Source organism: Strix uralensis, unplaced genomic scaffold (assembly GCF_047716275.1).
Source record: "Strix uralensis isolate ZFMK-TIS-50842 unplaced genomic scaffold, bStrUra1 scaffold_227, whole genome shotgun sequence".
Classification (NCBI taxonomy): domain Eukaryota; kingdom Metazoa; phylum Chordata; class Aves; order Strigiformes; family Strigidae; genus Strix; species Strix uralensis.
Genome location: NW_027436834.1, coordinates 19,097 through 44,099, shown reverse-complemented (window position 1 = coordinate 44,099; position 25,003 = coordinate 19,097). Strand labels below are relative to the sequence as shown.

The 25,003-nt window shown below is 71.3% G+C and overlaps 1 protein-coding gene across 1 annotated transcript; it reads right to left on the bottom strand.

The window, feature by feature from the left end:
* Positions 1-332: 332 nt before the first annotated feature.
* Positions 333-25,003, bottom strand: FLNA (filamin A). The gene is given in 50 exon segments (XM_074857630.1): positions 333-995; positions 1,097-1,318; positions 1,639-1,857; positions 2,371-2,547; positions 3,195-3,327; positions 5,207-5,322; positions 5,402-5,539; positions 6,290-6,307; positions 6,310-6,349; positions 6,351-6,397; positions 6,400-6,555; positions 7,055-7,177; positions 7,599-7,751; positions 7,842-8,045; positions 8,763-8,924; positions 8,997-9,170; positions 9,254-9,382; positions 9,478-9,618; positions 10,068-10,170; positions 10,457-10,704; positions 11,358-11,381; positions 11,624-11,813; positions 11,897-12,053; positions 12,129-12,252; positions 12,619-12,789; positions 12,881-13,041; positions 13,415-13,577; positions 13,669-13,746; positions 13,749-13,841; positions 13,931-14,528; positions 14,777-15,039; positions 15,347-15,464; positions 15,671-15,840; positions 15,931-16,021; positions 16,102-16,262; positions 16,333-16,456; positions 16,545-16,688; positions 17,008-17,121; positions 17,207-17,400; positions 17,900-18,036; positions 18,266-18,389; positions 18,606-18,743; positions 19,700-19,900; positions 20,117-20,279; positions 20,496-20,573; positions 20,765-20,883; positions 20,970-21,117; positions 21,192-21,289; positions 22,330-22,578; positions 24,610-25,003. Coding segments are annotated over 50 exon segments (7,836 nt in total). The 5' UTR covers positions 24,962-25,003; the 3' UTR covers positions 333-807.

The window sequence follows — 25,003 nt, the reverse complement described above, 5'->3', positions numbered from 1 at the left end:
AGCTGATTGGACGGCGCCTCCAGCGTCCTTGATTTGCATAGCCACGCCCCCTCCCCAGGGGCGGCCGCGTCTCATTTGCATCTAGTTTGAATAGACCCGCCTACGTCTGCGGGGGGGGGGCCCGGACACCCCCCATGGCTCCGCCCCCTTCCATAGGGGACCCCAACGGCCGGGGCCCCCCCAGGCTACAGGGACACCCCGCTCCCCCTCCCCCAAAGGGGCCCCACAGGGAACACCCCCCCCCATATAGGCCCTGCCCCATCTATAGGTGCCCCCCCCGGACATCCCCCCCCTCCCAGACATCCCCCCCCGCCAACAGGCAGGAGGCTCCATGAAGCAGAACGAGTTTTTATTGGGGTTCCCCCCCCGGTACCCCCGTTTTGGGGGAGGGGGGGGAGAGGAGGAGGGGAGGGCGGGGGGGGCAGCGCCAGGGACCCCCCAGGTCATGTTAAAAAATTAAAATAAAATAAAAAAAAAAAGGGGATGGGGGAAAGGGGGGGGTGAGGGGGGACCCAAAACGGCAGCTGCAGAAATGGGGGGGCCCCTCCCTGCCCCCCCGGGGGGGAACGGGGGGGAGCAGCGTGAGGGGGGGAGTGGCAGGGGGGGCAGCGGTGGCGGGTGCGGGGGGGCCCCCCCAAGCAAGACCCCTGGGAGGGAAAGGGGGGGGGACAGGGACTCCCCCCGAAGTTGGGGGGGGGCTCCTGAAAATCTCTGGGGGTGACCCCAAACATGGGGGGGGGGGGGGGCGGGGCGGATGCTGTGGGTGCCGCCGGGGTGTGGGGGCCCCCCCCGGGTTTTGGGGGCCCCTCAGGGCACGGTGACGCGGAAGGGGCTGTTGGGGACGTGCTGGTCCCCCCACTTGACCACCAGCAGGTAGTCGCCCCGCTCCCGCAGCAGGTAGCCCACGTTGTAGAGTTGGTTGCCCAGGTGCTTCACCACGATCTCCTCGCAGGGCGAGCGGGGGCCCTGCACCCCCACCAGCAGCATGTTGTTCCCTGGGGAGGGAAACGGGGGGGGTCAGACGGGGGGGGGCACCCAAAATCTGGGTGGGGGGCACTTCAAAAGGCGAGGCCCCCCCCCGCCCCCCCGCACGCACCCGCCTTGCTGCAGTCCACGGTGAAGGAGTTCTTCTGCCCCACGAAGGCCTTGTTCAGCCCCAGCCCCTTGGCCACCACCTTGCTGGCGTCCGACGAGAATTTGGGGGTGCCCGGGGGGGGGCCCCCAACTGTCGCCGCCCCCCCAGGCTCGGCCCGGCCCCCCGCCTCCACCAGCACCGAGGAGCTCTCCCGCAGGCTGTGGCTGCTCACCAGGCGGGGCCCTGGGGGGGGGGGGAGCACGTCAGCACCCCCAAACCCCCCCAACCCTTCCACCTGCCCCCCAAAACCCTTCCTGCTGCCCCCCACCACCCCCAGCCTTTCCCCAAACTCTTCTGAACCCCCCAACACCCCTCTCCCCCGCCCCCCAGCCCCCCAAATCCCCCCCACCCCTTTCCCCAAACCCTTCAGACCCCCCAGAGCCCCCCAGGATCCCCCCCAACCCTTCCTGCCCCCCCAATCCACCTCCCCAAAGCTCTTCTGTCCCTCCTGCCCCCCAAATCCCCCCCAGCGTTTCCCCAACCCCTTCTGACCCCCCCGGTACCGGTGATCTTGGCCTTGAAGGGGCTGCCGGCGATGTGGTGGGGGCCCCCGAACTTGATGGCGATGAGGTAGCTGCCGGGGGCCAGCGGGGTGTAGGTGACGCGGTAGCCCTCGGCGCACTCCCGACACTCCATCTTCACCTTGGAGGGGCCGTCGATGGTGACGGCCAGAGCCCCGGGGCCGGCCTTGGCCGTGTTCACCACGAACTCCGCCGGGGAGCCTGGGGGGGCCGCGGGCGTCAGCGCGGGGGGCCCTGAACCCGCCAGGGTGCCCGAGACCCCGCAGACCCCCCCCAACTCCGTGCAGTCCCCCAAGACCCCGTTGGGGCCCCCCAACACCCTGTAGAAGGCCCCTGAGGCCCCACAGACCCCCCCACCTTCACGGGGTCTCCTCAGACCCTCTACAAGACCCCCCCAAGACCCCACAGACCCCCCCCCAACTTCACGGGCCCTCTGAGGACCCTGTAGAAGCCCCCCCAGCCCCACGCAGTCCCCGTGGAGGCCCCCCAAAACCCCATGGGACTGGGGGGGGCCTCTTCAGACCCCGTAGAGGCCCCCCAACTCCATGGGGTCCTCCCAGGCCTTGTAGAAGCCCCCCAAGACCTCACTGAGCCCCCCCCAACTTCCCAGGGTGTCCGAAGACCCCGTAGAAGCCCCCCAACTCCACGCAGTCCCCCAAGACCCCGCCGAGGCCCCGCCCCCGGCCAGGGGTGCCCCGCGCAGCCCCCCCGTACCTGTGGTGCCCCCCTCGAGGCCGGGGCCGTAGGCGGAGACGAGGCCGGGGTCCCCCGCCTGCCCCGGCTCCCCCACCCGCACCTTGAAGGGGCTCCCGGGGATGTGGGACCCCTCGAACTTGACGTCGATGGAGTAGACCCCGTTCTCCCGCGGGATGAACCGCACCGCGTACTTGTCTGGGGGGGGGACATGGGGAGGGGTCAGGGGGGACCCCCCGACCCCACAGAGCCCCCCCCACACCCAAAGGGGCTCCTGGAGATGCCACGGAGCCCCCCAACCCCATGGGGGCCCCAAAACTCCACAAGGGCCTCACAGATCCCACAGGGCCCCCAAAGCCCTCACGGGGGCTACATGACCCCCCCCAGGGCTCCCAGAGCCCCCCCAAACCCCCCCAGATCCCTCTGAGCCCCCCAAAACCCCCAAAAACCTACCTTGTGCGTCATGGCCCCTCCCAGGATCCCCCCCAAGGGCCCCCCCAGCACCCCCAAATACAGGGGGGGAAGGGGGGCCCTGAAAGGGACCTGGTGGGGTCACACAAAGGGGCCGAGGGGTGGCCCCTGCAGCCCCCCCGGGACCCCAAAACGGGGCCAGAGGGAGCCCCCCAGAGTGAGGGGGAGGCTCCCCCAAGGGGGGGGACCCCAAAAATCCTCCCCTAAAGCGGGGGGGGCAGGGTGTGAACCCAACCCCTTTCCCCAAGCCCTGCAGGGGCGGTGACCCCCCCCCCCAGCCGGACTGAGCTGACGGTGGGGGCCTGGGGGGAGGCAGCAGGTTTCGGGGGGAGGGGGGGGGGTCCCCGGGGGGGCACATTTTGGGGTGCCCTCACCTTCGGTGACCTCGGTGATGTGACACTCCTCCAGGGCCCCTGAGGGACTGTGCACCTTGGCGTCCAGCACCCCCTTGGCCCCGTTGAGGCTGACGGCGAAGGAGGCCGGTTGGTGCACCTTGAGCCCCGACTCCTGGGGGGCAGAGACCGTCAGCGAGGGGGGGGGACACCCCCAAACCGGGGGGGGGGAGCCCCATGGAAGGCGAGAACCCAGCGCCGGCCCCTCACCCTCAGAACCCCCCCACCGGGGGCACCAGCAGCCCCAAACTTGGGCTTAATGCCACCAAATCCTCAGCACCCCCCAAAAACTGGGGGGTGACACCCCCAAAAACCAGGGGGGATAATGTCCCCAGATCCTCAGCCCCCCCAAAAACAGGGGGGGATAACACCCCCAAATCTTCAACCCCCCCCAAAATTAGGGGAATAAGACCCCCAAATCCTCTTCCCCAGGATAATGTCCCCAGATCCTCAGCCCCCCAAAACAGGGGGGGATAACACCCCCAAATCTTCAACCCCCCCAAAATTAGGGGAATAAGACCCCCAAATCCTCTTCCCCAAAAAATCCAGAAGGGTAACACCCCAAATCCTCCTGCCCCCCCAAAAATGGGGGGGTAAGACCCCAAAACACCCCAGGGGTGATTAACACCTCTGAATCCTGACCCCCCCCCAAAACCAGGGGGGTATCAACACCCCAAAGAAACCTCAGGGGGATTGACACCCCCAAAACCCAGTAACCCCGGGGAGGAACACCCCCCAGTCCTCACCCCAGAGACCCCCGGGAGGGGGCCCTGCACCCCAAAAGACCACCGGGAGGGATCTGCACCCCAAGATCCCCACCGGGGAGGGGGAAATCCCGACCCTGACCGACCCCGGAGAGACCCGAACCCCAGAATAATGAGGTGGGGGGGGAGCCCCACCCCAAACCCTCTGCTTTGGGAAGGTTTTACACTGCACCCCGGTTTCAGGGGTCCCCTAAAGGCAGGGAGGGGTTTGGGGGTGCTGGGAAAAGCCCCCCCACTCCCTTTGGGTCTCCCCAGGAGGCGGGGAGGGATTTGGGGTGTCAAGGCAGCCCCACCCTGTGCCCCACTTACTTGTGGGGCCGGAGAGCTTAACGGAGAGAACGGGGGGCCCCGGGAGGGGTTTGGGGGTGCTGGGGGGGTCTTGGGGGGCCGTTCTCTCCCGCTAAGGCCCCTCCGGGCCCCAGGGTCGCCCCCCGAGCGGGGTGGGGGGCGAGCGGGGGCTGTTAATAGCCTTTAAAAGAGACACGAGAGAAGACCCCCGGGACCCCGCGACGGCTGGGGGGACGCTCGGGCTGCGGGGCCAGCGCAGGGACCCCAAAACCCTGCGGCTACAGACCCCCCCAAACTGACTGCAGAGCCCCTGGGCACCCCAAAACCCTGCGGCTACAGACCCCCCCCAAACTGACTGCAGAGCCCCTGGGCACCCCAAATGTCACTGCAGCTCTCGCAGACCAGCCCCCCGAACACCCCCAAAACACTATTAAAGTCCCCCAAAAGCTACGAATCCCCCTAAACACCCCAAAAAACCCAATAAAGCTGCCTGGGGGTTCATGGCCCCTACAGACACCCCGAAACCCCAATAAATCCCTCCTAGAGCTACACTGACCCTACACAGACACCCCAACCCCCCCCTGGGGCTACGCTGACCCTACACAGACACCCAAAACCCCCTGAACCCCCCTGGAGCTACGCTGACCTACACAGACACCCCAAAACCCCCCCTGGGGCTACGCTGACCCTACACAGACACCCCAAAACCCCCCTGAACCCCCCTGGAGCTACGCTGACCCTACACAGACACCCCAAACCCCCCCCTGGGGCTACGCTGACCCTACACAGACACCCCAAAACCCCCCTGAACCCCCCTGGAGCTGCCCTGCCCCTACAGACGCCCCGGAGCCCGCGGGGCCCCGCCGCCCCCCTCCCTGCGCGTGGCCCCGGGCCCGAGCCCAGCCGGGGGGTGCGAGGGGGGGGTTTCTCCCGGTGCCTCACCTGAAGGCTAGAAACAGTGAGGCGGCGGGCGGCGTCGCAGGGGGCGGCCGCCGTCACCACGAAGGGGCTCTCGGGGATGTGCTCCTCGTTGAACTTCACCGACACCTCGTAGTCGCCTGTGGGGAGCGGGGACGGCGTCAGCGAGGGGGGGTCCCCGTCTCTCCCCGGCCCGCCCCCCCCTCCCCGGCCCCGTACCGGGCTCCTGGACGACGTAGGAGACGCCGCAGGATCCGTCCTTGCGGTCCTCGAAGGCGATCTCGGCTTTGCTGGGCCCCTCCACGGCGATGGAGAGGCCCCCGGCGCCCGCCTCCCGCGTCCAGATGCTGAATTCGGCTGGGGGGGGCAGCGGGAAGGGGCGTCAGGGGCCCCCCCAGAGCCGTGACCCCCCCCACCCCCATCACACCCCATCTGGGGGCAGCCCCCCGGCTCCTCCCCAGCTGGGCCACTCTGAGGGATCTGGGGCAAGTTCAGGAGCCCAGGATGGAGCCAGGGGACCTCCAGCAGGTTTTGGGGAGCCCCCCATAGACTTTGGGGAGCCCCTGATGGGATCTGGGGGCTCCCCCCTGGGTTTTGGGGAGCCCTAGATGGATTTGAGGAGCCTCTGATGGATTTTGGGGAGCCATAGATGGATTTGGGGACCCCCCCAGGTTCTGGGACTCCCCCATGGGTTTTGGGGAGCCCTAGATGGATTTGAGGAGCCGCTGATGGGATTTAGGGACCCCCCCAGTGTTCTGGGGAGCCCTATATGGATTTTGGGGAGCCCTGAGGGATTTGGGGAGTCTCCTATGGGATTTGGGAACCCCATGAAGGACGAGACTCTTGTGCAGACTCAGGAGCCGCAGACAGGTCCCAAAGTGGGGTGGGGAGCCCCGAGTGGGCTTTTGGGGTGCCCCCCAGGCAGGTTCAACATCCCCGCCTGGGTTTGGGGAGCCCTGGGTGAGGTTTGGGGAGCCTGGAGCAGGCTGGGGTGCCCCAGCAGGGGTGGGCACACATGTAGGGGCCCCCCAAGGGGGTCGGGGTGGTTCCGCGCGCACAGCGGAGCCCCGGGGGGGCGCGGGCAGGTTTTGGGGTGCCCCCGCTCACCTGGCACACCGGCCTCGCCCGCTCGAGCCCCGGCCCCCCGGCACGGACCTTGTGGGCGCCGGCCCTCGCCCAGGGGCCCCACGGTGAACTGGAAGGGGCTGCCGGGACGTGCTGCCCCCGGTCCTTGACGCTGACCGAGTGGACGCCGGTCTCGGCGGGGACGAAGCGGATGCTGTAAGCGCCGCCCTCGCCCTCCAGCACCTGCGCGGCCACCGCCTGCCCCGAGGGACCCGTCACCACCGCCGTCACCTCGTGGGCGCTCAGCTCTGCCGGACAACGGGCATGGGGGGGTCACGGGGGGGGGGCTGGGGCTGCCCCGGGACCCCCTGCAGCGCCCCGGGGACCCTCCGTGCGTCCCCCGTGGGTCCTTGGGGTCCCTCTAGCTCTGGGGTGCCCCCGGGGGTTTCTGGGGACCCCCAGCCAGGCCCTGCCACCCCCCGTCTGCACTTGGGACCCTCTGAAGGGTTCTTGGGGTGTCCCAGGGGAGCCCACAGACCCTTTCCCACCCCCACAGGTCCTCGGGGTCCCCAGCAGCCTCCTGAGACCATCAGGAACCACCCCAGGGACACTTGGGGACCCTTAGAGGCCACTGGCACCCCCCAGGGACACTCAGGGACACTTAGAGGCCCCCTGGGACACTCAGGGACACTTAGAGGCCACTGGGACCCCCCAGGGATACTTGGGGACCCCCTGGAAACCCCCAGGGATACTCAGCACCCCCCAGGGCCACTCGGGGTCCCCCCCGGGCCCCCCCAGGCCCCTCACCCGGCATCTTGAGGCTGAGGTCGCAGGCGGTGCCCACGCTGGCCTCGGGGGGGGCGCGGCGCCGGCGCGTGATGCTCTCCTTCACCCGCCCCTCGCCCGTCACCTTCACCGAGAAGGGGCTCCCTGGGGGGGGCAGGGGGGGTCACATCGGGCCCCCCCAAACCCCTCCAGCCCTCTCCTGGTCTCTCTGCACCCCCACACCCTCCTCCGTAACCCCAGAACCCCACTCTAGTTCTCCCAGTCACTCCCACTTCCCCCAGGATGCCCTCCCAGTGCCCCCAGTAACCCCAGGACCCCACTCTAGTTCTCCCAGTCACTCCCACTTCCCCCAGGACGCCCTCCCAGTGCCCCCAGTAACCCCAGGACCCCACTCTAGCTCTCCCAGTCACTCCCGCTTCCCCCAGTACGCCCTCGAGTGTCCCTTGATCCCCCCCAGTAACCCAAACTCTTTCCCAGTGACCAAATCACCCCACAGCACCCTCCCAGTAACCCCCACTCCTCCCTGTTACACCCCCAGTGCCCCCCAGTTCCCCCCCGGGCGCACCGGGGACGTGCTGGTCGCCGAACTTGACGGAGATGATGTAGTTGCCGGGCTCGGTGGGGCAGTAGGAGACGCGGCAGGTGCCGTCCTCCAGCTCCTCGGTGGTGATGTCCACCTTGCTGGGGCCCTCGATGGAGAGGCTCAGCCCCCCGTAGCCTGGGGAGGGGAGGGGAGGGGAGGGGGGGGCCGTCAGCAGGGACCCCGCGCGTCCCCCCCGCGCCCCCCCGCGCCCCCCCAGCCCCGTACCGGCGTCGCGGGTGTCGATGGTGAAGTGCGCGGGCTCGAAGGTGCGTCCCTCGCGCAGGCCGGGCCCCGCCACCCGCACGCGACTGGCGTCCCCCAGCTCCGCCTGGCTGATGGTGACCGAGACGGGGCTGCGGGCCAGGGGCTGCCCCCCCCGCGAGATGTGCACCAGGTGCTCCCCCACCTCCTGCGGCACGAAGGAGATGCCTGCGGGGAGGGGGACACCGGCCTCAGCGCGGGGACGCGGGGGGGACACGGCCCAGGGACATGGACATGAGGGTATGGGGACATGAGGGGGACATGGCACAGGGACACGGACATCAGGGTATGGGGACACTGGGGGGGGACACGGCACAGGGACACGGACATCAGGGTATGGGGACACTGGGGGGGGACACGGCACAGGGACATGGACATCAGGGTACAGGGACACAGGGGGGGACACGGGGACATCAGGACAGACCACGGAGCTGTTCGAGCTGGCCACGCTCTCTGTGCCCCAACAGCGAGGGGACGGTGACCGAGTCCCTGTGTCCCTGAGGCCCCGTGTCCCCCCCCCGTCTCTACAGCCCTGAGTCCCCCTCCCTGTCCCCCCTTTCATGTCCCCACAGCCCTAGATCCCCCCTGTGTCCCCCCTCCATGTCCCTACAACCCCATGTCCCCCTTTTCGCATCCCCACAGCCCTGTGTCCCCCCTCCCTGTCCCCACAGCCCTCTGTCCCCCCTCCTGTCCCCCCCGTGTCCCCACAGCCCTGTGTCCCCTCTCCCTGTCCCCTCCGTGTCCCTCCTCCCCTACATCCCCTCCGTGTCCCCCCGTCCCCTCCCTCGGCTGCAGTCGCTGGAGCACAGGGAGGCGTTGGGGTGCCGCGTCCCCACGTCCCCATGTCCCCACGTCCCCGTGTCCCCCCCGGTGCCCCCCCCTCACCGACGTGGCCGTTGCGGAGCCGTTTGAGCTGACAGGGCTCCTTGCGGCCCGAGGGGGCGGTGACAGTGGCCGTCAGCTGGCTCAGGTCGGTCTCGCCGATGTCCAGGGGGATGTCGGCCGAGGCGCCCACCTTCAGGTGGGACAGGCGCAGGCTGTCGTCACCTGCGGGGAGGGGTCAGCGGGGAGATGCCCCAAACCCCCCCCCGGGCCCCCCCCCGAGCAGCGCGCGCGCACCAGTGATGCGGGCGGTGAAGGGGCTCCCCGCGATGTGCTTCTCGTTGTACTTCACCACGATGCTGTAGTCGCCCGGCAGCACCGGCAGGTACGAGACGCTGCACGTCCCGTCCTGGTTGTCGGTGCAGCTGATCTCCGCCTTGGAGGGACCCTCCACGGCCAGCGACAGCCCTCCTGGAGCGGGGGGGACACGACGCAGGGTTCAGGGGGGGCCCTGCGCCTGCCGGGGCGCCCGGCTGACCCCCCCCGCCGCTCACCCTCGCCGGCGTCCTTGGTGTTGACGGTGAAGGCGGCCGGTTTGTTGACGGTGCCGTGGATGAGGCCGGGGCCGTAGGCCGTGACGTGGCCGCTGTTCACGTAATCCACGTAGAACTGCAGGGGGCTGCCTGGGGGTGGAAAAACCCAAAACGGGGGTGTCGGGGGGGCGCGAGGGAGACGCGGTGGCGGGGGGGGTGTCCTGAGGGCCCCCCCGCGCCCCCACCTGGGATGTGCATGTTCTCGTAGCGGATGTCCATCTCGTGCAGGCCGGCCTCGGTGGGGGCGAAGCGCACGGTCACCGTCCCGTCCTTGTTGTCGGTGATGTCGGGCTTGGCCACCTTCCCCGAGGGCATCCGCACCTCCCCTGGGGGGCCGGGGGGGTCAGGGGGCGCTGCCTGCCGGGGGTGCCCCCGGGAGGGGGCTGGGGACCCCCTGCAAGGGCACCGGCTGCCTCGGGGACCCCCCGGCAGCATCTCAGTTGTCTTGGGGACACCCCCCGCCCGCAGGAGGACACCGGCTGCCTTGGGGATGCCCGGGGAGGATGTGAGGGGGTTTAGGGACCCCCCAGGAGGACGTGAGGGCGTTTAGGGGCCCCCCACACCTCGGGGACCCCCCAAGCAGGTTCCACAGACCCCCCCAAAGGGCTCAAGGGAGGCCCGGGGACCCCCCGCAGACCTTGGGGACTCCCTGGGGAGTTGTTTTGGTCACCCACCCCCCACCCCTGAGAGAACTTTGGGGACCCCCCCAGGACAACGCAGGGGGTGTTGGGACCCCCCCGGGGCACGTTTTGGGGCGCCTGCCCCCCCCCCTCACCCGTGATCTCGCCCTTCTTGATGGTGAAGGGGATGACGAGGTCGAAGGGGCGCAGCCCGGCCATGTCCAGCCCGTTCACCCCCAGCAGCGGGCGGTCAGTCGCCTGCGCAAACGAGCTCGTTAGCGGAGCCCATTAATTAGCGCGTCCCCCCTTCCGCCCCCTCCCCGCGTGCTGCCCACACACCCGGCACCCTGCCTGCACCCCTTATCACGCCTGCCTGGCACGCTGCCTGCTTGGCACCTCGCCTGCCTGCTGCCCGCACGCTCCCCGCACGCTCCTCACCTCGCACACCGCCCGCCTCGCACGCTCCTTGCACGCTGCTCACACGCTGCCTGTGCTGCTCCCCACCTCGCACACATCCCCCGCGCGCCCCCCGCGCCGCACTCACCATGACCTGGAAGGGGCTGTTGGGGATGTGCTCGCCGCCGAAGCGCACGCAGATGACGTACTTGCCGGGCTGCGGGGCCGTGTAGAAGATGTCGAAGGTGCCGTCGGCGTTTTCCACCACGTCCACGTCCACCTCGGAGCCGTCGGGCGTGCACACGGTGCAGGTCACCTTGCCCTTGCCGGCCGCTTTGGCGTCCACCGTGATCACCGTCTCCTCCCCGATCTGGATGGTGGGGCCGATGCCCGCTCCTGCCGGGGACGGGGGGTGACTGCCCGCCCCGGGGGGCGCCTGCGACACCCCAAGGACCCCCCCCAAAGCCTGGGGGGGAACCCAAGCCCCCCCCGGCAGGCTGAGGGCAGGGGGACTCGTGTCACGCCGCGGGGAGGGGGCGATCGGGTGTTACGGAGGCACAGCCCCCCCCCCCCCCCCACTCCTCTGCCCCATGGGGGGCCCCCAACTGCAACAGGGACCCCCACAACACGATCTCAGGCACGAGGGGGCCCCCACCGTCCCCCCTCTGTAGTGAGGTTGGGGGGTGCCCCACAATTAACACGGGACCCTGGTATCGGACTGAGGGGGACCCCCAAGAGCAAGTAGAACTGGGGGGTCCCCCTGTGTTGAACAGGGTCTGCACCCCCCCAAGAGAATCCTGAGCATTAAATGGTGCTGGGGGGGTCCCCAGATACTAAGTGTGGTCTGGGGAGACCCCTCATCGTTAAATGAGGTTTGGGGGGGCCCCTCATGGTTAGAGGCAGGGGGAAGCCCTCCACAATCTAAAGGAGAAGGTGGGGTGCCCCCAGACGAGCGCCTGGCCCCGCGGGGGGTGTGGGGGGGTCACTCCGGGGTGCAGGGGGGGTGACGCATGCGCCCCGACGCCAAGCGAGCCAAGCCGTGAGCTTACCTAAGCCGTGACCTCCGATGGAGACTAGAGCGTGGGGCAGAGAGGGTGGGGGGGGGTGGGGGGGCGTGGGGGGGGGGACGTGGGGTGGGCAGAGAAGCAAGAAATCCAGTGAGACACAGGTGGCGAGGCCCCCCCGCGCCCCCCACCCTCCCCCGGGGCCCGTTTGTCCCCCCCACCCCCCCCCCACCCCATCCCAGCGGTGATTCGGCTGGAAGCAGCTGGCGGGTGCCCCCCCGCCCCCCGCCCCGCGCCCCCCCCGCGCTCACCGGTGACCGTGCACTTGCTGGCGTCGCCGGCGGGCACGGCGCGGATGCGGTAGGGCGAGTAGGGGATCTCGTCGCCGCCGTACTTGATGAGGATGGTGTAGCGCCCCGTCATGTCGGGCACGTACGACACCGTGTAGGTGCCGTCCTGGTTGTCGCGGATCGTCGCCTTCTTGGGTTTGCCCTCGGGGTCCTGGGGAGGGGACGCGGGGGGGAGGTCGCTGAGCCGCCGCCGCACCCCCCGGCGCCGCCGACCCCCCCGTCCCGCGCGCCCACCGTGATCTGGACGGCCAAGAGCCCCTCGCCCGCGTCCTTGGCGTCGATGGTGAACTCCACGGGCAGGCTGGCCGGGACGCCCGTCGTGTTCAGCCCGGGGCCGCTCGCCTTCACCTTGCTGGCGTCGTGTGTGGGCAGCGCCTTCACCTTGAAGGGGCTGTGGGAGATGGGAGGGGTCAGATGGGTGCCCCCCAAACCCGCCCCGGCCCCCCCCAGGCCCCCCCAGCCTCACCTGCGGGGCACCTCCTCGTCGCCGTAGCGCACCGAGATGCTGTAGGGCCCCTCGCGGGAGGGGACGTAGCTGACGCGCTGAGTCCCGTCCCCGTTGTCCGACACGTCCACGGGCTCCACCACGCCTGCGGGTGGGGGTGAGGGGGGGCGTCAGGGCACCCCGAGACCTCTCAGCGCACCCACGGGGTGCCCCGAGAACGCCCAGACCCCCTGGAGAATCCTGAGGGGCCCCCACGTCCCTGTGACATCCCACAGAGCGCCCCAAGGCTCCCCGTAATGTCCCACGGGACCCCTGGGGCACCCCGAGAGCCCCTGTAACATCCCACTGGGCACCCCAAGACCTCCCAGGGGTGCCTTGAGGCCCCACAGGGCACCCCAAGATCCCCCAGGGGTGCCCCCGTCTGCCCTGGATCGAGGGTACCCCAAAGGCCCCCCAGCCCCGAAGCGGGGGTACCCCGAGCCCCCTGTACCCCCCACCTCCCGCCGCTGACCTTTGGGGCCCTGAACCTTCACGTCCAGGGGGGCGACGCCGGCCTTGCTGGTGTCCACGGTGAAGGTCTGGGGCACGTTGGCTCGCACGACGCCTGGCGTCAGCCCCGGCCCCGCGCACTTCACCTTGGACGAGTCCACCACGTCCGTCACCGGCACCTTGAAGGGGCTCCCTGGAGGGGACGGGGGGCGGGTGAGCGGGGAGGGTCGGGGGGGTGACGCGACCCCCAGTGCCCCCACCCCGGGACCCCCCTGGCCACTCACCAGGGACCTGGTGGCCGCCGTAGGTGACGTTGAGGCTGTAGGTGCCCGGCTCGTAGGGGACGTACTCCACCGAGCAGCTCCCGTCCTTGTTGTCGGTGCAGGACATCTTGGCCTCCGACGGACCCTCCACCGCCAGGCCCAGGCCCCCTGTGCCGGCACCCCTGGGGTGGGGGGGAAAGGGGGGGGGGGTCAGGTGGGGCACCCCAAACCCCCCCTGGCCCTGGGAGGGGCTTGGTGGTAGCGAGGGGGGGGAGCTCAGGGGCTCTGGGAGGAGTGTTTCGGATACGGGGATGTTTTGGGGGGAACAAGGAAGAGAAAGACTCGAGTAGGAAAAAATTTGGGGTACAGGGAGGGTTTGGGGTACGGGAGGGGTTTAGGGGGCACCAGGGAGAGGGGTTTAGGGGGCCAGCAGGAGAAGGATTCGGGCTGGGGAGGGGGGTTTAAGGCTCCCAGGGGCAGAGTGGGGCACCCAGAGGGGGGTCAGGGGGGCTGGGAGCAGAGCTGGGGTGCGGGCGGGGGGCGCCGGGCCCTCACCGCGTCTCCACGGTGAACTTGTTGGGCTGGTTGGTGGTGCCGCTCTGGATGCCGGGGCCGTGCACGCGGACGCGCGCCGGGTCGCAGCCCTCGGTGACGGGCACGCGGAAGGGGCTGTGCGGCACCGGGCTGCCGCCGTAGCTCACCTCCACCGTGTGCAGGCCTGGGGGGGGAGGGACGGGGGGGACACACAAACGTCACCCCCAGGCTGTGGGCGCTGCATCCCCCCCTCCTCCCGCGCCGCCCGCGCTCACCCTCCTCGTAGGGCGTGTACTCCACGTGGTAGGTGCCGTCGCCCCGGTCCTCCACGAAGGTCTCGGTGACGTTCCCGAGGGGTTGGACACGAGCGTCTTCACGTGGGGACCCCCGGCTTTGCTCAGCGCCCGGGCGTCCACGTCAAACTCCGTCACCGCCTCCCTGAACACGCCTGGCAGAGGGGGGACGGCGGGGGGAGGGGGGGGTCAGGCGGCGGCCCCCGCGTCCCCCGGCCCCCGCGTCCCGCCGCCCCGCGCTCACCCTTGCCCTCCACGCCGGGCCCGTAGACCTTGACGCCGGCGGTGTCGACGGCGGGTTCCACCCGCACCTTGCTGGGGAAGTGGGGCACGGGCTGCCCGCCGTACTCCACGGTGATGGTGTAGACGCCGGGGCTCAGCGGGGTGTAGGCGATGGTGTAGGTGCCGTCGCCGTTGTCCTCCACCCGCACCTCGGCGCGGGCGCCCGCCTCCGAGGCGATGCCGATGGTCAGCTCGGCCGTGCCGGCGCGGCTGCAGTCCACGCGGAAGTGGCCCGGTTGCCCGGCCGTGGCCCCCTCCAGCCCCGGCCCCGAGCACGTCACCTTGGAGGCGTCGAAGGGGGCTCGGACGGGGGCGCGGAAGGGGGACCCCGGCACGTGGGCGCCGGCGAAGAGGATGTTGATGTTGTAGTCGCCGGGCTCGGTGGGCAGGTAGGACACGGAGCAGGTGCCGTCGCCGTTGTCCAGACACTCGATCTTGGCCTCGCAGGGCCCCTCCACCGTCAGCCCCAGCCCCCCCGTGCCCGCGCCCTTGGTGTCGATGGTGAAGGGGGCCGGCGCCCCCGCCAGGCCCCCCTGCAGCCCCGGCCCGAAGGCGCGCACCTGCGGGAGAGGGGGGGGCGCGTTGGGGTGCCGGGGAGCCCCCCCGACCTCGGGGACCCCCCTTAGAGGGGAGACGGGGTGCTGGGGGCTCCCCGGTCCCGGCTCTTACTGGGGACCCCCCTCACCGGGGACACGCTCCGCTGGGCCTCCCCCAGTCCCGGGGGACCCCAGACCCACCCTTGGGGACCCCCGTTAGCAGGGACACCCCGTTCCTGGGGACCCCGATCCCCCCCCCGGGGCGGACGCACCTTGGAGGGGTCGGTGGGGGGCACGGCCTCGACGGGGAAGGGGCTGCCGGGGACGGGGACGCCGTCGTAGGTGACCTCCACCTGGTAGGGCCCCTCCTCGCGGGGGATGAAGCGCACGAGGCTGTTGTCGGGGCTCAGCCCCGGCTCCACGGTGCAGGGAACCGCCTTCCGCGAGGGGCCCGTGATCTTGGCCCCCACCTTGCCCTGGCCCCCGGCGCCCTTGGACTTCACCGTGAACTCCTGGTCCTTCCCCGCCTCCAGCTCTGCGGGGACACCCGCACCCTGCAGGGGCTGCACCCCAAAACGGGGCTGCCCCTGGCAGAGGCGCCCCCCCAAAACAGACACCCCAAACCCCCCCTGGGCAGGGAACCCCCCAAACCCCCACCCCCAAGCAGCACCCCCCCATTGCCCCCCCCACTTCCCAATCTGCCCCCCCATGGGGTCCCCGAATTGCCCCCACCCCTGTAGGACACCACCACCCCCCCTCAAAGGGGGTCCCCCCAAATTGTCCCCAGCAGTCCCCAAACCCCCCCAAGAGGGGTTCCCAGTGCCCCCCCGGCCCCCCCGTACTGTCGTCCAGGCCGGAGATCTTGATCTTGCCCAGGTCGAGGCTGGGGGCCACCCCCACAGCGAAGGGGCTCTTGGGGATGTGGTCGCCCCCGTAGGTCACCGCCACCCCCAGATTACCCTGGGGAGGGGGAGAGGGGGTGGCTGTGGGGGGGCCCCACGCCAACGTTGGGGGGGTCTCAGCCCCCCCCACGCTGCACAGGGGCGGTTGGGGGTGGGAGGGGGGGGCTGAGGTGTTACAAGAAGAAGGGGCATTTCGGTTACGGAGAGCAGGTTTTTGGGGTGGCCCTGGTGGGGAGAGGGGTGTTCTGGGGTGCCCCCCCGTACCTGCTGCAGGGGGGTGTAGGTGACGGTGTGGGTGCCATCGTGGTGGTCGATCACCTCCAGGTCCCGCACGGCCTCACCCTTGCCGGGCCCCGTCACCTGCACGTCCAGGGGGGCCCGGCCCCCCGCCTTGGCGTTGACCGTGAAGTGGGTGGGTTTCCCCAGCTCCACGCCTGAGGGGGGGAGGATGTGGTGGGGGGTCAGGGGGGGTCCCCACATCCCCGGGGGGCCCCCCCGGGACCCTCCTGCCCGCTACGACTCACCCGAGCGGCTGAGGCCGGGTCCCTCGGCCTTCACCTTGCTGGCGTCGTGCGCGGGGTCCACCTTGATGCGGATGGGGCTGGTGGGGGTGGCCTGTGGGGAGAGACCCCCCCTGTCAGCGCCCTCTGCACCCCCAACCCCCCGGCGGGGCCCCGCAGACCCCCCGGGCCCACCTGGTCGGCGAAGAGCACCATGATGGTGTAGGCGCCGGGGCCGCGGGGCGTGTAGCGCACGGTGAAGGTGTCGTTGTCGTTGCGGATGATGTCGAAGTCGATGTCGGCCTCGGCCGGGCCCACCACCCCCGGGGCGCACTTGATCCCAATGCTCACGTCCCCTGGGGCGGGGAGGGGGGTGTCAGCACCCCATAACCCCCCCCCGCCGCCCAGGGCCCCCCCGGGGCTCACCCTGCCCGGCCTCGGCGCAGTCCACGGTGAAGTAGGTGGGCTCGTGGGCCTTGAGCCCCGTCTTGGCCACGCCGGGGCCGTAGACCTTGACCTTGTGGGGGTGGCTGCCGGCCCCCACGCCCACCTGCGGGTTTTGGGGGGAGGGGGTCAGGCCTGACGCCTCCCCCGGCAGCCGGGGACCCCCCCAGGGAGGTTTTGGGGCCCCCCCTCACCCGGAAGGGGCTCTGGGGGATGTTGACGCCGCCCCAGGACACCATGGCCGTGTGCTTGAGGGGCTTCTTGGGGACGTAGGAGCAGCTGTAGGTGCCGTTGCCGTTGTCCTTGACTGAGACGTCCACGGGGTTCCCCTCCGCGTCCTGGGGGGGGCACGAGGGGGTCAGCACCCCAAAACCCACCCCGACACCCCCTTCTTCTCCCCAGCTGCACCTCCAAATCCCGCCCTGCACCCCCTCAGTGCTGGGGCTCCCAAATCCTCCCAAAATCCCCCCAAAACCACCTTGTGCCACCCCCTACCCGGGGCTGCACCCCCAAATCCCCCCGAAACCCCCCAGCGCTGCCCGCTCCGTGCCTGGGCTCCCAAATCCTTCTACAGCCACGTAACCCCCCAAAACCCACCCTGTGCCCCACCCCACCCAGGACGGTGCCCCCCACCCACCCCCCCCGGCCCCCCCTCACCTGCAGCTGCACTTTGAGGGGTCCCTTCCCCCCGTTCTTGGCGTCCACCGTGAACTCGGCGGGTTTGTTGATGGCCACCCCCGTCTTCTCCAGCCCCGGCCCCTGGGCTTTGACCTGGGCAGGAGGAGCAGCAGCAGGGGGGTTACGGGGGATCCCCCGGGCATTGGGGGCGCCGGGGGGGTCCGCGGGGATCCCCCACCTTCTCGGGGAAGGAGTCTCGGGGCGCGGGGCGGATGTCGGCCATGAAGGGGCTGCGGCGGATGTCCTCGTTGTCGCAGAGCACGTGCACGGCGTAAGCCCCCGGCTCCTGGGGCCAGTAGCGCACGTCGCAGGAGCCGTCGCCGCGGTCGTCGCACTCGATCTTGGCCTGCGAGGGGCCCTCCACCGAGAAACCTGGGGGGGGGGGAAATGGGGGGTCAGGGGTGCCCCAAAACCCCTCCCGGGGCGCCCCCGAGAGCAACAGCCCCCGAGTGTGTCGGCACTTGGGTGTCGCTGGGATGTGCCGGAGCCTGCGGAGACCCCAAAGGCCCCCAAAAACACCCCAAAGTCCTCGGAGGAGCCCTGGAGCCCCTCAGAGACCCCAAAGGCCCCCCAAAACACCCCCAAATCCCCAGGAGTGCCCCAGAGGCCCCTCAGAGACACCCCCCCCCCCCAATATAACCCCCAAGGGACCCCTGAGAGATCCCAAAGCCCCCCAGGACACCCCAAAACTCCAGGAGCCCCCCAGGATTCCACAATACACCCCCCCAGAGACCCCAAATCCCCCCCCTCCAAGCCCCTCCAGGTGCCTCCCAACCCCCCAGAGCCCCCCCCAAGGCATCCCGAAGTCCCCGGGAAGACCCCACGCGCCCCACGCCCCCCCCAGGGCCCCCCCAAACCCCCCGGCCCTCACCGAGGGTGCCCACGTCGTCCCCGATGGCCTCCACCACGAAGTCGGCCGACTTGCCCACCACGCCCCCCTCCAGGCCGGGCCCCCAGGCCCGCACCTTCTGGCTGCCGCTCTCGGGGGACACCTTCACCTCGAAGGGGCTGGGGGGGACAATCGGGGGGGTCAGGGCAGGGCCCTGCTGTGGCCACAGCCCCCCCGAAATGACCCGCACCCCGAAAAGACCCCCCAAAACAGCCCCGACCCCAAAACAGCCCCCACCCTGCCCCAGGGACGGCCGCCCGCGATGGTGGCTGGCTCCAGGGCTGGGGGGGGCCACGCTGCCCCCCTCCCAGTGCCCCCCAGTCCCTCCCAGTGCCCCCCAGCACTCACCTGCGGGGGATGTGCTGCCCCCCCCAGGTCACCGTCACCGTGTAGGTCCCCGGGGCGGTGGGGAAATACTCGAAGCCGAAGACTCCGTCCCCCAGGTCCTTCTGCTTCACCGCCTCCGTCCCCTCTGCGGGGCACGAGTCAGGGGGGCGCCCCCAAACCCCGGGGACACCCCAAACCCCACGGGGACACCCCCCCCTCCCCAAACCCCACGGGGACCTCGACATCCCCTTGAATAAGGGGCGAGGGCCGTGTCCAGGGCCCCCAGACCCCTCAGGGTGCTCCCAATCCCCCCAGGACCCCCCCCACCCCCCAAAAAGAGGGGAGCCCCCCCCGGACTCACTGGGGCCCTTGACGGTGACCTTGAGCTCCCCGCTGCCGGCGCCCTTGGTGTAGACCTTGAAATCCGCCGTCTCCTTCACGCGCAGCCCCTTGGGCTGCAGCCCCCGCCCCACGGCGCGGCACGCCGAGGGGTTGCAGGCTGTGGGGAGAGGGGTCAGGGGGGGCCCCGCCAGCCAGGCACCCCCCAAAACCCTCCCGGGGGCACACACGGGGTGGGGGGGGGGGGATGATTCCCGTGTTTTGGGGGACCCCAAAAGCCACCCCGAGGGCAGGGGCTGCAGGGGAAGAGGGATGGGGGGCAGCGCCCCACACGATGTGGGGGGGCCGCTGTGGGGGGGGCGTGCGGGGGGGACCCCCAAAGCCCCATCGGGGCACACGCTGTGGGGAGAGGGGTCCCCAAAGGACCCGGGCAGGCGGTGGGGAGGGGGGGGGGGGGGGGGAGAGACCCCCAAACCCACACCTGGGGCAGGTGCCGCGGGGAGGGACCCAGGCGTCCGGGGGCGCCCCGAGGGGCACCCCCAAAGGGCACCGTGGGGGGGGTAAGGAGGGAGCCAAGTGTCCGGGAGCCCCCCCTGCGCCCCCCCGTACCGTCAGCGGGTCACCCGCGAGGACCCCGGCCGGCGCTTCCCGGACAGACGGGCAGAAGGAGCAGGACAGGCGGAGAGAGACAGAGCGGAGTCACGGGGGGCCGAGACCCCCCCGGCAGCGACAGCCCCGGGCCCCCCACGGAGGGGGCAGAGACCCCCCCACAAGGGCCCGGGGAGGGGCAGAAGCACAGAGACACCCCCCGTCTGAGTTGGGGGGCAGAAGCACAGAGACACCCCCCCCAGCTGGGAGGGGAGGAGAGCGCAGAGACCCCGAGGTTTGGGGGGGGACAGAGACCCCCAAGCTGGGGGGTGGAGGACAGACACCCTGAGATTTGGGGGGGACACAGACCCCGAGATTTGGGGGGGGACAGAGACCCCTGAGCAGCGGGGGGGGACAGAGACCCCTGAGTCTGGAGGGGAGAGGACAGAGACCCCGAGATTGGGGGGGGACAGGAGGACAGAGCCCCCCACAGCGGGGGGGGGGGGCAGGCGGCCCCCCGGGGCTCACCCTGCCCCACGGTGACGCCGAAGGGGCTCTTGGGGATGGGGGCCCCCCCGAAGGCCACGTGCACGGCGTGGGGCCCCTCGGCCGTGGGCCGGTAGGTGCAGCGGTAGGTGCCGTCCCCGCGGGCCTCCAGCGTCGGCTCCACCGTCCCCCGGCGCCCGCTGGGGTCCACGATGGCCACGTCCACCTCGCCGGGCCCCGCGCCTGGGGGGGGCACCGCGTCACGGGGGGGGGACACACACACCCCGCCAGAGCCCCGGCCCGAGGGGGGCACGTCCCCCCCGACCCGCCCTGCCCCATGCCACAGCCCTGTGCCCCCCCTCCCCCAGGGCCCCATTCCCTCCAGCCCCCCGCCACCCCCAGGACCCCCCCGAGCCCCCCCAACCCCCCAGAGCCCCCCCGAGCCCCCCCCGGGCTCACCGGCGGTGAAGATCTCGAAGTAGGTGCTTTTGTTGGCCACGTTGCCCAGGGGCTCGATGCCGGGTCCCTGCGCCGAGACCCGCCCGGCGTCACCCGCCGCCCGCCCCACCTGCACCTCGAAGGGGCTCTTGGCGATGTGCTGCCCCGCAAAGAGCACCGTCACCTGGGGGGGGACCCCGAAACGCGGGGGGGGGGGCGTCAGGGGGGTGATGCCTCACTGGAGGCCCCCAACACCCCCCCAGGAGCTCAGAGTTCTCTGCTCAGATCTCGGAAGGAAAAGCAAAGCAGCACTCTGGGACGAAACCGCCCTGGAGGAGCCCCAAAACGCCTCAGGACCCCCCCAAAACGCCTCAGGACCCCCCCATCCCTCTGACCCCACCTTGTGCACGCCGGTGACTTTGGGGACGTAGGAGACGGAGAACGTCCGGTTCTTGTCGTTGTTGGCCACCACTTTAGCCTGCGGAGGGGGGGCACCGAGTGGTGAGACCCCCCTGGGGGGCCCCCAAAAGCCCCGCGGCCCCCCCAGAACCCCCCTGTGGCCCCGCGGGACCCACTGGCCACGCCCAGCACCCCCAGGCCCTGAGCCAACCTCCACGGCCCCCCGGTCCCCCCAGCCCGGCCCCCCCAGCCCCCCCGGCCCCTGCCCACCTCCTCGCGGTGCCCGGCGGGATCCTCCACGTACACCAGCACGTCCCCCTGCCCCGCGCTGATCGTCTCCACCGTGAACTCGGCCCGTTGCTTCACCATGTTCCCCGTCGGCTCGATGCCTGCGGGACCCCCCCACCCCCCCGTCAGTGCTGCGCAGAGAGGGGCGGGGAGGCGGGGAGGGGGGTCCCACAGCCCCCCCCCTCACCGGGGCCGTAGGCTCGGGCCTTCTTGGGGTTCAGTTTGGGGCGCAGGGGGGCCCCCGGCTTGAGCTTGGCCTTGGGGAACTGCGACAGGTAGGTCATGACCGAGTGCTCGTCCACGTTGGGGTCCACGATCTCCTCGGGGGTGATCACCTGGGGAGGGCACGGGGGGGTCACGGGGCCGCTCCCGGCCCCCCTGGGGCGCCCCCCCGCAGCCCCCTGCCCACCTGGGGGATGCCCAGCCACTCGTCGGCCTGCTGCATGGCCTCCCGGGCGTTGTCCACCGGCTTGCTGGGGTCCCACGAGTCCCAGTCGGGGCACAGCCCTGCGGGGATGGGGCGCAGGGTCACCGCGGCACCACAGGCCACCCCCCGCGTCCCCACGCGCCCCCCCCAGAGACACTTCAGGTGTCCCCGCACACCCCCAGGGCCACCCCGTGTCCCCAGGAACCCCAGAGCCACCCCCTGTGTCCCCAGGAACACCCAGGGCCACCCCCTGTGTCCCCACACACCCCCAGGGCCACCTCCCATGTCCCTGTAGCCCCCAGGGCCACCCCTCAGGTCCCCACGCACCCCTAGAGCCACCTTCCTGTGTCCCCATGCACTCCCAGAGGCACCCACGCATCCCTGTGTTCCCCGGGGCCACCTCACACATCCCCACACACCCCCAGGGCCACCTCCGTGTCCTCTCACTCCCCTAGAACCCCCCCTGCACCCCCAGGGTACCCCCTGCACCCCCAGACACCCCCAGGGCCCCCCTCTGCATCCCCAGACACCCCCAGGGTCACCTCCCACATCCCCACGTGCCCCTGGAGCCTCCTCTGCATCCTCTTGCTCCCCCAGGGCCCCCCCAGATGCCCCCAGGGCCCCCCCAGACACCCCCAGGGTCACCTCCCACATTCCCACGTGCCCCTGGAGCCGCCTCTGCATCCTCTTGCTCCCCCAGGGCCCCCCCAGATGCCCCCAGGGCCCCCCCAGACACCCCCAGGGTCACCTCCCACATCCCCACGTGCCCCTGGAGTCGCCTCTGCATCCTCTTGCTCCCCCAGGGCCCCCCCAGATACCCCCAGGGTCACCTCCCACATTCCCACGTGCCCCTGGAGCCGCCTCTGCATCCTCTTGCTCCCCCAGGGCCCCCCCAGATGCCCCCAGGGCCCCCCCAGACACCCCCAGGGTCACCTCCCACATCCCCACGTGCCCCTGGAGCCGCCTCTGCATCCTCTTGCTCCCCCAGGGCCCCCCCAGATGCCCCCAGGGCCCCCCCAGACACCCCCAGGGTCACCTCCCACATCCCCACGTGCCCCTGGAGCCGCCTCTGCATCCTCTTGCTCCCCCAGGGCCCCCCCAGCCGCCCCCCGCCCCTCACCGGGCGCGCAGCTGTCGACCAGGGCGCCCAGGGCGCGGCCGCTCTGCCAGTCCTTGCTGAAGTTGGTGATGGGCAGCTGGGGCAGGCGGTTCTGGATCCAGCCCAGCAGCCGCTGCTTGGGCGTCTGGCGCTTGGCCTCCTCCTCGTCCTCCTCGTCCCACATGGGCATGGAGATGGAGTAGTGCAGGATCAGCGTCCAGATCAGCCCCAGGATCAGCTTCAGGTTCCCGTCCACGATGGCCTTGCTGTCTGCGGGGGGGCGGGGGGTCACCGCGGGGGGGCGGCGGGGGCCCGGAGGCCTGGGTGCCCACGGGGGGAGGCAGGATGGGGGACAGGAGTGCCAGGGGACACTTGGGTGCCCATCAGGGACAAGGGGACATGGGGGAACACAGGATGGGGGACAGGAGTGCCAGGGGACACCTGGGTCCTCATCAGGGGTGGGGGGACACGGGGGGACACAGGATGGGGGACACGAGTGCCAGGGGACACCCAAGTCCCCGTTACGGGTTTGGGGGTGTCGGGGTGGGTGCCGGGTCCCCATCAGGGTGGGGGACAGGGGACAAGAGTCACAGGGGATCCTCCCTGGGGACAGGGGGACATGGAGGGGGCGGGGGGACATCTGGGTCCCTGGTGGTGGTTTGGGGGTGTCGGGGGGGTCCCTGTGGGCACTTTGGAGGTGTCAGGGCGGGTCCCAGTCCCCGTTATGGTTTGGGGGTGTCGGGGCGGGTCCCTGTGGGCAGTTTGGGGGTGTCAGGGCGGGTCCCAGTCCCCGTTATGGTTTGGGGGTGTCGGGGCGGGTCCCTGTGGGCAGTTTGGGGGTGTCGGGGCGGGTCCCGGTCCCCGTTACGCTTTGGGGGTGTCGGGTGGGTCCCTGTGGGCACTTTGGGGGTGTCGGGGCGGGTCCCACTCCCCGCTGCGGTTCGGGGCGTCGCAGGCCCCGGTCGCCGCCCGCGGGGGGGGGGGGGGGGGCGGGGGGGGGGGGCAGGGCGGGCGGCGCTGCGGGGTGGGGGATGGGCCCCAGGCCCCGCCCCCGGCCCCACCCCCCGCTCCAGCATTTTTTGGCCATATATGGGCTCGGGCGCCACGAGGCCCCGCCCCCCGCGGCCCCGCCCCCGCCCCCCGCCCCCCCGAGGACCCCCCCGGCGGCCGCACGGGTCCCCCCCGCGGGTCCCCCCCGGCCCCCCCGGCGGGGTGCGGGATCCCGGGGGGGGCGGTGCCGCAATCCGTGCCCGCAGGATGTGGGGAGCCGCAGGGCGAGGCCGCGGCCCCCCCCGGCCCGGCCCCACCCCCGGCGGGACCCCCCCCCACACATTCCTGCGAGGGGAGCGGGCCCGGCCCCCCCCGCCTTTGTTATGGGGCCGAGAGGGGCCGTGAGGGGGGATCCGGGGGGGCCCGGGGGGGGGGCTGTCTGCACAGCGCCCTCCGGGGGGGCTCCATCTGGGGCTCGGGCGGGGCCCCGCTGCGGGGGCGCCCGAAACGGCGCGGGGAGGGGGGGGGGTCCCAAAAGGGGGGATTGGGGGGTCTCAAAGGCATCGCGCTGCGGGGGGGGGTGTCCCCAAAGCATCCCACGGCTACGGGGGATCGGGGGGGGCTCCCCCAAAGCAGCCTTTTACTGGGGGGGGGCTGCGGGGAAGGGGGTTCCAGGTGCGCCCCATTGGGGGGGCCCCAAAAGCAGCCCGTTATGCCGGGGGGGAGCCCCGAAGGCAGCCCGTTATAACGGGGGGGGGCCCTAAGTGCAGCCTGTTACTATGGGGGGGGCTCCCCAAAGCCAGCTCTTTCCTGGGGGGTGGGGACCCCCCCAAGCCAGCCCGTTCTCGTGGGGTGGGGGGAGCCCCCCAAAAGCATCCCGTTATGCCGGGGGGGCCCCCAAAGCCAGCCCATTACTATGGGGTGGGGGGGCCCCCAGAGGCAGCCCATTATGCCGGGGGGGGTCTAAATGTAGCCTGTTACTGTGGGGGGGGGCTCCCCAAAGCCAGCCCTTTCCTGGGGGGTGGGGGGGGCACCGCAAAGGCAGCTCATTATGCCGGGGGGGGGCCCTAAGCGCAGCCTGTTATTACGGGGGGGGCTCCCCAAGGCCAGCCCGTTCCAGGGGGGTGGGGGGAGCCCCCCAAAAGCAGCCCATTATGCCGGGGGGGGCCCCCAAAGGCAGCCCGTTATGCCGGGGGGGGCCCCTAAGCGCAGCCTGTTATTACGGGGGGCGCTCCCCAAGGCCAGCCCGTTCCTGCGGGGTGGGGGGGGCCCCCCAAAGCATCCCGCCCCCCCGGCGCCGCCCCCCCTCACCGATGGAGACCAGCTTGATGTTCTCGCGCTCCAGGAACTCCAGCGCCACCGAGACGTTCTCGAGCTGCATCTGGCGGAACGTGGGGCGCGCGTTGTACTTGCGGCCCATCTTCTTCTGGCTCAGCACCTCGAGCAGCGCGATCAGCCGCAGCCCGTCGCCCAGGTCCGTCTGCAGGTTGCCCACGCGCTTGTGCACGCACTTGAGGTGCTCGTTGCACCAGCGCGTGAACGTGTTCTGCTGGATCCGCTTCCAGGGCGCGTCCTCCGCCAGGTCCTTCTCGGTCGCCGGCATCTCCCCGTCCGCCTCGGCCCGGGCCGGCTCCTGCGCGCGGGCGCGCCCGGCCGCGCTCATCCCTATAGCGGGGGGGGGCGCGGGGCGGGGCCGCGCCTGCGC